This window comes from Cuculus canorus, chromosome 4 (assembly GCF_017976375.1).
Source record: "Cuculus canorus isolate bCucCan1 chromosome 4, bCucCan1.pri, whole genome shotgun sequence".
Classification (NCBI taxonomy): domain Eukaryota; kingdom Metazoa; phylum Chordata; class Aves; order Cuculiformes; family Cuculidae; genus Cuculus; species Cuculus canorus.
In genome coordinates this window covers 12,573,809-12,586,696 of record NC_071404.1, presented here as the reverse complement: position 1 = coordinate 12,586,696, position 12,888 = coordinate 12,573,809, and the positions used below count along the sequence as shown (strand labels likewise).

The 12,888-nt window shown below is 40.5% G+C and overlaps 1 protein-coding gene across 12 annotated transcripts in view; it reads right to left on the bottom strand.

The window, feature by feature from the left end:
• ABLIM2 (actin binding LIM protein family member 2) overlaps positions 1 to 2,722 on the bottom strand; it is a 156,265-nt gene extending 153,543 nt beyond the window's left edge. For 2 of the 12 annotated variants that reach the window (XM_054066437.1, XM_054066432.1), the window contains exon 1: positions 2,436 to 2,720. In XM_054066437.1, the coding sequence (XP_053922412.1) occupies positions 2,436 to 2,499 (64 nt within the window). In that variant the 5' untranslated portion in view covers positions 2,500 to 2,720. Of the gene's footprint in view, positions 1 to 1,884; positions 2,045 to 2,435 lie in introns of those variants that run through there. The other 10 variants (XM_054066435.1, XM_054066424.1, XM_054066436.1 and 7 more) reach the window with 8 other exon arrangements.
• Between the last annotated feature and the right edge of the window lie 10,166 nt (positions 2,723 to 12,888).

Here is a 12,888-nt window from a genome sequence, read left to right as displayed (position 1 = left end):
AGGTATATACTACTAGACCACTTGAATTAATACTAGCTGTGTCTTATGTATTACAAACTAAATCAAGTTTACCAAACACACACATCTTTATACCTGAAGCCAAATCTAACATCTAAATGGCAAGACAGGGTTGTGGGGTTGCATGATACAGATAGCTGCTGATGTGTTGCATCAATACCAGAAGGGACAGAGAGTACATGTTTCTGGAGTAACAAACACAGATCCACAACAGTTTACTCCATCTCGAGAGTAACAAGAAGACTGGGGATTTCTCCTGTATTACCAAACAGTGCATCAATTCCTTGAACCCTATGTAGAGTGGATTTTAATACCACATTGCACCCTTATTTTCTTTGCAGAACCAGACATATCTTTCTGTTGTAGTAAACACCAAATTGAAAATTTGGAAACATCAAAGCCAAACCTAAACTTAAAACCAATACTCCTAAAACTGCCAGTTATACTTTCAAATGAGAGCTAAGAACTTTCATGGTCTCTTTTTTCCCAGGATGTTATTTTTACCTTGGCACTGTTCATTTTTGCTATTTCATTTACATCATGTTTGGTGCAATTACTGAGGTAGAATTGTGTCAAGTCTCCTCTGCACCAGAACGTTATGCACTGACTTCTACTGGGTTTATAAATTCTATTTAACTGGCATTTCAAATATTACAAAAATACAACTTTGCACTGTAATACTCCCTCTGTTGCTACAAAATTTAAATGTTTCACAGTATTTCATATTCTTCTGTTTGAAATTACAGACAAGTAAGCAAGGATAGGATTCTGTACCAGAGTTTAATCATCTTCAATGCAGATGTCACCATCCACACTAACGATTTTGATTCCCTTTGGAGACAGAGAACAGAGTCAGGATTTCTAGCATCCGGTTCAATTCACCCTTGCAGCACAGGCTTACACTGCTCTCACCTACGCTCCTGAGCACCTGTCTTGGCCCGGGCACTTCCCCAGAGAGGAATGACCCACCAGCACTGCATGTTTGACCCACAGACCATGCGGGACCACGGATGATCGGCACACATGGAAATATCTACACCATCAACGAATAGGAGGAAATGCCTAACTAGGTTTTTAGCTTAAGTCCCTGGCAGGTGCCTGACCCCAGGTCTTGCTCTGTTTTAACAGGGAGCTCATTTTCCTCTTTGTTTGCGCGAGGCTCTCATTTGGCTTGCTGTGAGGATATGATATGATTAAGCATGTTGACACACAGTCACCATGTAATTGTAGCTATTCAACATCTCCCTGTTATTGTGGCAGAGGGTATATTTAGCAGCTACGGTTACCCTCAGCAATGAAACACACAATCAACTCTCAAAGCCTCCCCCTTTCCCATAGGCACAACCCTGTATTTGCCTCAAGGACTGTAATATTTCACCATCAGCTACGCTCTGAAGTAACCACCTCCTGCTGCCACACGACACAGACGAATGCCGAATTGCTGGAAAATACAAAATTCAGTTTCCAAAACACAAGTCAGTTTCCAAATGCCGCATATATCCCAGGATACATTACTTCTGCATTGCCTTAGGCAACTGGATCCCTCAGGGGGGCGATCCTAACTAGGGCTCCACGAAACCTACGGGATTTTCACCTTCTCCATCCCCGTGATGTCGAGTTTTTAACCCAAACACCGCAGCCGGAGGAGCCGCGGGATGCCGGGCGGGGAGGGGGCAGCAGCGGGAGGGCTCACCCGCACGGGGCTGCGGGAACGGGGCGAGACACCCCATTGCTGCCCCCGGGGGTGCCGGGGGATGCTCGGAGCCCCGCACCGCAGCTCCCCGACGATATACGCGCACACACAGATTTTCTCGGATTTTTTTCCCGACGATAACAATTTCCAGCCGTCTCCCCCTGCCCCTTTACCTGTGCCGGTGCTCATGGCGCGCAGGAGGGGCCGCGCCCGCCGCCGCTCGCCGCCGCCCGTCACCGCGGCACCGCGCCCGCCCGCAGCCCTCAGCGGGGCCAGCTCCGCCCAGCCAGGTGCCGCGCTCCCACGGCCCCGGCGCCGCGCGGATCGGCGGCTCCTTGGGAAGTGTAGGCAGCTCCGCGACTACACCGCCCTCCGCGCCTCGCTGCGGGCGGGGAGCTCTGCGGGCAGGGCTGCTGCCGCCCTCCCCATCTTCCTCCTCCTCCCTCCCATCCTCCTTCTCCTCCCCCCATCCTCCTCTTTCTCCCCCATCCTCCTCCTCATCCTCCGTCTCCCTCTCATCCTCCTTCTCCCCATCTTCCCCCTTCTCCCCATCCTCCTCCTCCTTCACCCCCATCCTCCCCATCATCCTCCTTCTTCCTCTCATCCTACTTCACCCCCATCCTCCTCCTTCTCCCCCATCCTCCTCCTCCTCCTCCCAGCCACCCCACCCTCCACCAGCAGAAACTTCCCCACCGCCTCGTCGAGAGCCGCGGCTCGCTCTCACCTTCTTGCCCTCCAGCTCTCCCTCCAGCCCGCTTCTGCTCTCCGGGCGAGGTCTTCTTCTGCATTTTCCTCCCCTACTGGCTTTGTGTGATCCCCTAGCAAAGCAAATTGGTGCACAGGTGCTTTAGCATGTTCCCAAAACGGCCAGGGAATGATGATGAGGATGTTTGCGTTTTTCCTTGGCGCAGCCTGGACTCCAGGCAGCGCTACACCGCGCAGATGTTTGGCAGCGAATGTAGATGTGATGAGGGGAAGGCAGTGCTTTCTGTAGCAGGTGAACTCTCACTGATCCTTCGTATTTGAGAGTACAAGGACACACGATGTTTTGTTAAAGCCAGCTTATTCAGCATTTCATCAGTCTGCAAATTTAATTCTGGAAGAAACAGTGTTTGAAAGAAACCCCAAAGCATCTGTTTCAACAAACCCAGAAGGAGACAGCTGTGGTTACATAAGCGTGTTGTACCGCACAGCTCCTCTGATGCTGACTTCTGACTGGGTTCAGGGCAGCCTGGAGTTCGAGTAACAACAGGAGGGAACAGGGGTGTGAAAACTTGCTTTGCATTTATATTAACGTACTTATTATGCTCTTTTCCTCCTACAGTTGTCTAAATGGCAAAACTTAACTAACAGTTGTAATCATAAAAAACCCACACAACTTTCCCACTCTGCACCAGTAACTGAAGTTAGAGTTGCTCCATAGCAGTACTCTTGGCGTGATTTGATACGGTATCATGATCTGTGGCTTTGTGCAAGTGTAGTAGTACAGCATGGCTCTCATTGTCGTTCAGCTGATGAGAACTGAGAGCCCCTGGAGATAATTGCTGCTGCTGGGGAGAACGTGGACCTGCACTCAGAGCAGCCACACAGGATCAGACAATTCAACTTGGTTTCCCATTTCTGACAGTCAGTAGCAGTAGATATCTGATGGGGGGACTTCCAGAGCCAGATATGTTTTCTATGTTTTGAAGAACCTTTCATGAATTTAATTCCCTTACCTTAGCCAGTTATTTGAACTCCTTGCATGCTGCAAGCAACTAAATCCTGTGGAAGGGTTTTTGCAGCTGAACTGTGTGTGGTGTGTTGAACCACCTGCTTTTGTTTTGAACCCACTATTTGATATCTTTATTTGATGTCCTCTCATTCTTGTAGTAGAAGAGATAGCAACCATATCATTGCCTCTTCACTTCCCATCCTCTGTGTTACTCATGAATTTATGCTGCTCTGTCAGATTCCACCCATCTACTCAGGCATTCCTTGAAACTGGGAACTTGTAACTTCAGTACCAAGCTGCTCTCTGTCTCTTTCTGTCCATTTGGTTTGGAGTTACATTATTGCAAAACACCGAACTGCTTTTATTAACTGTTTTCCATCCTGTGATTTTTTTACCACCCGTTTTCCATGGCAAGATGTCCTGAGCTGCCCAGGTGTACTGAAGTGTGCCAGCTGAGTTGCAGTTGGCCTTGTACAACTTCATTAAGATGAAGATGATTAATGAATGTCCACATATGAATGTATATATGTTATGGACTGCAGTAGATGAAATGCGTAGCGCATCTCTGTTGTGGCTGTGCTGCAGCATCCATCTTATCTGTTCCACATTCATGCCAGTAGGATCTGACTTCCAGCATCGCTGCAGTTTGTGTTTTTAATCATGATATATCTTTTCACATAACAACTGTCATGAGTTCAAATCAGTTTTTGAGTGATGCTAGTAAGCCTGTGGCTATGCAGAAATGTTAGTTTAAAAGCTAAATTAGACATAACGTTGTATTGAAGGTGGTGGGTATGCAATCCGTATTGGATGTAATGAAGAGGAAACTGCCTTGGGCTTTAAGGCTGCCAAAAGATAGTTTGACCTTTCTGCTGGGCAGCAGTGCAGAAGGAGACTGCACGCTAAAGCTTTTGCTTTTTTATTGCATTGAGTACCCCAGGGCTAGAAAAAGATTTTGAAAGTTCTCTCTACCAGTAACAGAAATAAATGAAAGGCCCAGGTTACAGACTTCAAAATTCTCCTTGTTTAGGACAATGCCACCTGCCAGGATGTTAATTAGGAGACCCCATGTCCCAACAGAGAAGTCATATTCTGCCACTGGTAAGAACGCATTACTCCAACTAATGAACCAGAGAATAATCACCACTTTCAAGGCCTACTGTCTAAAACAGATCTTCTCTAACTTGTCCAGGAGACAACAGGTAAGGAAAAGCCCTGCCTGAATTACTTTTGGAGATAGTTTAATATCATGGATGGTATAGATGACACTAGCATTACTAGGAAAGAGGTTGCAGTTCAGTTTATAAGTGGTCTATGGCATAATAGTTGCCAGAGTTTTTTCTGAATTCTGTTGAATTTAATGTTATCCTTGCTCTAAAGAAAGGTATTGTCTCCTTTGCTAAGGAATTTGGCTTTGAAAGAGTTGATAGCAAAAGTGTGGTGGAATTGTTGGCTTTACAGTCAAAGTGAGTTGGCAAGTCCAGAAAGAGTTGGCAAGAAATTTTACACTAGATGATTTAATCTGATCATCCAGTCTCATAGGCAAAAGAGCTGAGATCTCCCAGGACAATGATCCATCCTGAGAGTGGGCAGATAGACTCACCAGGGCAATGTAAGATTCAGTCTCTTGTTACCGATGCAAATCTCAGGCTAGTAGGCAGTCAGCTCTCAACTTTCATTTTTAAAAGCAAACAGCTTGTCCAGCCACTGCAAAGAGCGCTGAAAATCAGCCTCTAAACTGTCAGCACTTTGTACCACTTCTGTCATTACTGGAAATTAAATTGGCACTTGGCAATCCTGATGATCCGGCTTCTTCTTCCACATCCTCAACCTCATACTGCTCTTTTAAGAGCACCATCATTTTTTTGGAAGAGCTTAGAAAACTCCATACGAGGCAAATTGTCTACTCTTCCTGTGTGTTTAAACTGTGTGTGTTTCTTATGGACATTCGCACATCTCCTCTATTACATTAGCTGTACTGGAAGAAAAAACATCTTCACTATCTATCTATTGCATTCCTAACCATCCTAGTTACCAGAAATGCATCCTCATCAAGTTACGGAATATATCTTCATGGATTTCCCTTACAAGTAAGGGAAATATGGCTTTGTGTAAAGGAAAAAAAGAGTGAGTGAGCCTTTACAATTAAAACAAAACAGAGCAATACAGCGTATGTTTATTAATAGATATCAGCACTATACTTGACTGTGTCCTTCTGTATGTTGAGTATACTGCAGATTTGTGGACTGACAAAATATACATTCTTGCAGAACCTGGTATAGCTCAAGCAGCCACACGGTCTTTGTTTTTTCCCCTGTGTTTTTTAGTGAAGTTAACCACATCAAAAAGCACTCCTTTCTTTATTTTTTTTCCTTTTATTACCTTCAAAATTCAGGGAATCCAATGGGTGAATATATAATTAATAATACTTGTATTTTAAAATCCTCTTTCACAGCAAAGTTGTCATACAATATTTTTATTTAATGCTTTGCTTGGAGAAGTGCCATTTACACAAGAAAAAAGGGTCTTTTCTAATAGTTCTGAACTTTCCAACAGTGGAGAGGTCATGGGCTTCCAGCCCAACAAAATCATTACTTTTATTTGATTGTTTGTCTTTAAAGCTCTTTAGGTCATTGCCAATTGAGTATGAAAGGGGTCATATTTAAAAAGTGTCTTGATGGAGGGTCCAGTAAGAGGGAGAGGAACTAGAACTTCTACACTGGGAATGGAAAAGAACCTTTGACACTTTAGCAAAAAGAATTCTTGTGAAAAGAAATAAAAATAAAAATAATCTGGCTGTTTGCCAAAAGTGATTTACGATTTACATGCTAATCCAGAATAGAGAAGACAAAAAATTCAAGTAGCTGTTTTAACTGCATGAACCGTTGGCTTCATGTTCAAAGCTGACACAGTATCACAAGGTATTCAGTTCAAATAATAACTTGGAGTAAAACTTAAAAGAACAATTAGTCAGTTTGTGCTAGCTACATTCTTAGGCATTTCATGCCTTTAAGTTCAGTTAGGTAGTCTTGAAAACTGAGCTTAAGGTTCTAAGAAACTTTGGTATTTCTTTACTTTTTAACCTGAAGTCTGATTATTAGGCTTACATGCACTTCAAGCTGCTGTCTTTTGACAACTAGTCTTCTGGAAGAAAAAGAGTAATCTCACAATTTATAGTGATTTATTTTGAAGTGCTTATATTTTACATGGCAAATCATCCCTTATATGTGTTCTATAAATTCCCAGAGATGTGTCATTTTCCTATAACTTTAAAATAGCAATTTGGTATCACAGAAGACTAAGAACCTTGCATGACATGCTGTCATGACCCTATTTTTGCTTTTTACCGATTCTCTTTTTTGTGAAGAAACCTCCCTAAATGTCTATGTATAAAAAACTTTTCTACTTTTTTTTTTTTTTTTTTTGAGTCATATATCTCTCAGGAATTCAGGGCTGGACTACTTTGCCTGGGTTACACTCTCAGGACCTAAACTAGATCTGAACTAGTCTAATTTTATGTCTAATCCCAAATCTCAGTTAGGACTTTTTAACATTAAAGCTACTATATCAGAGAATTACCAGTTCTGGGACACTGCCAAAATAAGCCAAACTTGTGTTTGTACCCTGTTTGTGTAGTTCTCTCTCCATCACCTTACAGCATTTGTTGTATTAATACAACATTGATAATAAATAAAATATATGTCAAGTGTGAAGTTTCAGAAGAATAACAGGCTGAGATGTTAAAATGAGATTCTGGGTATGGAAATAAATTGCCAACTATTCACTGAGCCAGAAGTACACGTGTTTATAAATAATGAATTAGCATGAAGCAGCTGTAATGAAATAATAACATAGCGCTATATTGAGATGTCTGCATCACACTATCGAGATGTCTGTAAAAACTTTTATGCAAAGCTCCTCTCACACTGTGAGCCGAATATAAATATTGCATCAGCGGTTATAACTTAGACATCAATTTCCCATTACAAACCTAAATGCATTATGATCAGTAGGTCAAATAAAACTCCCAGGCAAACTTTGAAAACTGAAAGAATGAATTAACATCAAAGAGAACAATGGCTGAGGATGAAAGAAATCTTTGTTACAGTGAGACAATCAAGGACTGTTCTCTCATGTCAGCAGTCAGCTCTTGAAAAGTTGGTCAGAACAAATAAATTTTAATATTGTAGACTGCTGCATATGACAGGAAGTGTAGCACGTAATGATGAACATCAGTATATAATTTATACACAAGAATGGCAACCACCCAGAATACAGCCGTGAAACATGCTGAGATACAAATGCAAAGGATGGTTTGGGGAAGAGCCAAGAGAAAACATGAATAATATAAAAGTCACTACACATGCAAAAACATTGGGAAAAATTTAATTTTCATTTGAGAACAGCAGATGAAACTTGCAAGGATTCCAGTGCAATGTCACCCCATGAGTGTAACCAGTGATATCAGTAAACATATAAATAACGTGCTTTCTGTAGTAAACAAGCAAGAAATATACTCCTGTCCCTTTTGTGCCTGTTGCGGAGAGTTTAATGCTTGTTAAACATTGTGATCTCTTGTAGATGTGACTCCTTGGAAAACTACTCATTATGTGAAGCTCCAGCTTCTCGCTTGAAGTAGATGATATTACAATCCATTGGTCTCGAGTCAGTTTAACTCTGTTTTGCAGTACAGGCTGATATATGCTGATTTCCTATTCCTTGTCCTACATTGCGTCTCTAACACATTTCTTACATTAAAAAAAAAATAAAATACAGTATCATGCTAGAAGAATTTAGACTGTTCCTGGGTGATAAAACTCTCACATAGCACCATCTGCAAGTAAGACTTTGCCTGGTAAGATGCATGACAGTTTACAGAAGCTTTTGGCACACTGCTTGGGAAGACACCTGGGCTTGCAGGCATCGGTCCCTAGAAAAATGCAGCTGTGACCAAGTGTCTGTCTATGTCTCCAGCTGCATCAAAGCTGCCTTGTAGTATCAGTATTGCTTTCCAGGATTAGTGAAGGTCGCAGTTGGTTTATATTGCTTTTCAGAAGGTGAAAGTCCCAGCTGGTATGTAATGGGCTGGGCTAAGCCCACCTGAAATATAAAGTAAAGGTTTTAGGCTGGGCTTGGGGATAACATATGCACAGCTGTCAACTAGAAAATAAGAAGGAATGGAAACACAATATTCTTTTTTTTGAATGCTGGAAAAAAGTGGGAAATTATTACTGACTATAATGAATGGACACGACACATAGCGTGCATTTAGTGGAGGGAGCCCAGAACATGTTAATGCCTTTTATAATTTTTTGTTTTAGCTGTGTACCTTTAAATGTATTAAGTATCTTTTTATAGGATGCCCCCACATGTTCATACCTTTACATCATTATTATCTCAGATGGCAAGTGAAGGTATATTTCATGTAATCAAAAGTCCATACATGGAACTGTAAGATGGTTCCAAGGCCAAAATTCAAACTGGAAGCATCTAGAGTTTCAATGATTTTCAGACCCAGGTTGACAAAAGCTCCACTGTGCCTCAGCTCTCCTCTATTAAATAGAAAATCTTTACTCATATTTCTCAAGAAATACTGCTTCAAGTATGCCAAGGCTGGGTACTCAAGAAACAGAAAATGTTTGGCTTGTTGTGTTTATTGCCATTTTTTTATATACTTAGGTGTGGTGTCTGGCTAAGTGATCTAAAAAGATATATTTAAGATTAAAGATGTTACTAGAAACTGTAACTTAGATCTACAGGTAAACCTACAAAAATGGACACCATTTTGCACACATGAGCCCTTCTTCAGCTCTCAACTAGAGGGCAGCATTAATTTGGAAAAATCACTTTTCTCTGCTAGTTTTACATGGATGCAGACATCTACAGTTATTAGTTAAAGACAAAATTATCAATATAAGGTTGACTTTCTATATTGTAGACATTTTGATGGCGGGAGATTTAAATCACAAATGATAAGAAGATAGTACTGTGGGCCACATTGATCCAAGGGGAAACCCTCACGTGATGTGCCTACCACTAACATTCATTCCATTGTACACAGAAGCTCCTGAGACCAAACGCTGTTGCATGTGGATGGCACAGAGATTACAGGATGAGAAATCACAATTCCATTATTGTTTCTAGCCTGATGGCTATCTATCATTTTGGATCCTGCAAGTGTTCCTTCATGTTATTCCACAAAACATAGGCAGAGGCAAAAGTGAGCCTTCATTTCCACTGGATCCATATTGAAGTATCTTTCCTTCACTTTGGATGCCTAAGTAAGTCAAATTTTACTTCCTCAATACCAAAACTAGCTCAGGAGATATCTGTATTCCATTTATGTCCAAGCTCCTATAAATAAAATTCCCTCACCCTGCATTTTCTACCACTAAGCAGAATCACCAAGCAGATGGCTAAAATTTCACTACTGCAAAACAAGTGTTTCAGCGTACAACTAAGGATTGTAAGTGCTTCTCTGCTGAAAGTCTTTTTATCCATCTTAGAAGCGCTTTAGCACTCTAGTAATAAAAAGAGCATGAATAGGTATACAGAAATATAAAAATTTATTTCAAATAGTATACATTTATGCAAATCCTTAGAAGGCAGAAGGAGTTGAAGCAGAGCTTAATATTCATTGCTGCTGCTCCTCCTCCTTCCTTTTAAAAATCATGGAGCCATGCCTCTCTAAATACAGTCCTCACAATAATCAGTTTTAGAGCTATTGACATAGTTTTCTCTGTTTTAAAAGCTAGCAGAAAAATGACAGAAGTCTCACTCTGGAAAAACCTTGGTTAGTGCCCTTTTCTGAATTTCTAACAAGAGAAACATGATTTTTCAGAAGGAAAAGAAACACCAAATTAATTCAAAAAACAAAATGAATAATCTCAAATTGTTCTATTAGTATTTCCTGGCTATCTATAAGGAGGTTACAAACCTTTCCTTAAGAACAAACTGTTATTTCTACTTCCAGATTTGAAGCAGCTGAAAAAAGTTAACATTTAATTAAAAAAAAAAAAAAAAAAACAGTTCACCTGATTATAAAAGGAAGTATCCAATTTCCTTTAAATCACCTGCAATGCTATCAAAGGTGGGTTTTATAGGATGGTGAAAAAACCAAAATGTAGTTGGTGTTCTATGTGAGTTTAAGAATAAACTGTATTGTGTGTAGACGTTTTTCCCTCCCTTTAATAGCTGGAGGCTTATAGAGGATCAGTATTGTTGCTTCCATATCAACATACCTCACCTAAATTCTTAAGGCTTTGTCAGATGCTTTAGGGGCCGTCTTTACCAGGTTGTTTGTTAATCCTAGTAAATAAAGGAAGATAAATGGGAATCAATTCTACTTTCAAAATAAATTTAAAAAAAAGAGAACAGAACAAACTCCTTCCATGTACTGGAGTTTGTGAATAGAAGCTTTTGAATGTTTTTGATTTGGGGTCATGGAGAAGTAAAAGTTTTCTATGCTATTTTTGACTTGAAAGTTTGTGCCTAATTAGAGGAGATCTGTTATTTTTGTGGGGCAGAAAATAAATCCTGGTGACTTAGAGAGTAAAAGAAAGAGATTAATCTTTGAAGTGGTAAGTGCTAATCATCAATTTTTATTCTGAGCTGATTAAATTGTTTTAAAAGGCTTCTCTATCTTTAGTACATGGAGGTGTATGGCCCATGGCATGGCTGAAAAATAACAGAGAATCCTATCCCAACTGTATTGCCTGCTGGGGTTTGGATACGAGCCACATCTTTTTAATGGTAGGAGCACGTTGGCTTTTTGGTTCATGGGTAAACTGTCTTCAAATGTGTCACAGGGGTTCTTGGGTGCTGCTGAACTTAGGAGGAAGCTTTGTCAGGTGTGTACCATGTTCTGGTTTGTGCTGAGGAATAACAAGCTCAGTCACATCTATTATTAACATTTGGTAATTGTAAGTAAATGTAGCTTTATTTAGTGAGCTGGGTAAATAGCTTAAAACTGTTTAAGTGGTATAACAGCTGGATGTTTTGACTCAGCATTTTCCTGCAGACTACAAGGCGACAGCATTTCCGTACAGATGGATGGGAATATATTTTTCTTTTCGTGTTTTCTGTTTTTCCTTTCTGAAACAGACTGTGGAGCTGGGGTGGTGTCTTCTGGGGGAAGTAAAGCTATCTGGGTTCTAACCAGGCAGACAAAAAGATGACGGGAGTCCACAAGACAACACTTTTAACTCTTTAGCAAACTCTATATGCAGTTACTGTGCAGAGATAACACACTAATCAAAAGGAAACATATGGCTAAACCTATTTCTGTGGAAGTTTTATGGAAGCCTAGTGTGAACACAATAACACAATATCCACGCATGCTGCTAATCCTGCTGAAATTAATATAATTATTTAGGTAAGTTTCCTAAATAAATGGTTGCCATTGTAAGATCACCCTTCAAGATGTATAGATTTCATATCTAGGTGCTCAACTGATATTTCTCTGTGAAGTTTGTGGTTCAGATTGCATTACACTACTTTTTTTTTTTTTAAGTGAGCATACCTTAACTCCTGAAATAGGAACCAATAGTAACTAATTTAACCAAGAAAGCAGTGTCTTGTGTGATTTCGAATTTGCCATGCCAGTTGTAAATAGTAAAGAATGCCAATTTCAGCAAAGCATAAAACAAAGAGGATATTTTAATGACAGGGCTCAGCAAGGGGAAATAAACTTTGTAACCTTTAGTGGACTTGAGGTGAAAAAGGTCAGACAGGGATTTAGTAAAGTGGGTAGGAATACCCTTGCTTGTGTAAATCTGGTGTTTGTTAACAGTTATGAGTAAAGAGTCAACCAAGTCACATTTCAGTGTGATTACATGTTTAAGTTGGTCCCTTTGGCAGTGCAAGACTCCTTCATAGGTACGTCCCCAACTGTGATGGAATAATAGTTATATTGGATGGTATGACTTCACCTTACCAATAAAATATGTTTGTTTTCCTAAATCAAGCTGCTGTGGTGAAAAGCAGTCAGACAAACACACAGCTGCAGAGAGGCTGACAAACAGGATGATGAAAAGCAACACCAGAGAAAGACAATTAGAGGAAGTGTTGTTTCAACACGTGATATCCTCCTCGGCCTCCTGGCAGCTTCTTTTAATAATCCTGAAAAGATCAGGGACAGCACAACATAAACAGGGCCATCAAGTCTTCATGTAATTTTAATAGTTAAAGAAGTAGTGTACACAAGGCTATTCTTCAGCATAACAGAACCTGAACAGGTAGCACAAATTCTGGTAATTGGAGTGTATTGTGAGGGATACAATTAGTAATACATAAGCCACTGTGTGCTTCCTTTGTTTTTGCTTGTTTCCTACATTATAATGCTCTCTGGAGTTAATTCATGAGAGCAGCTGTTCACATCTTCAATGAGATTATTTACTAAAATTTCTGTAATACAGATTGGTGCTGTTTTAATAAGACAACAGGAAGTCTGGGGCCAAATTTT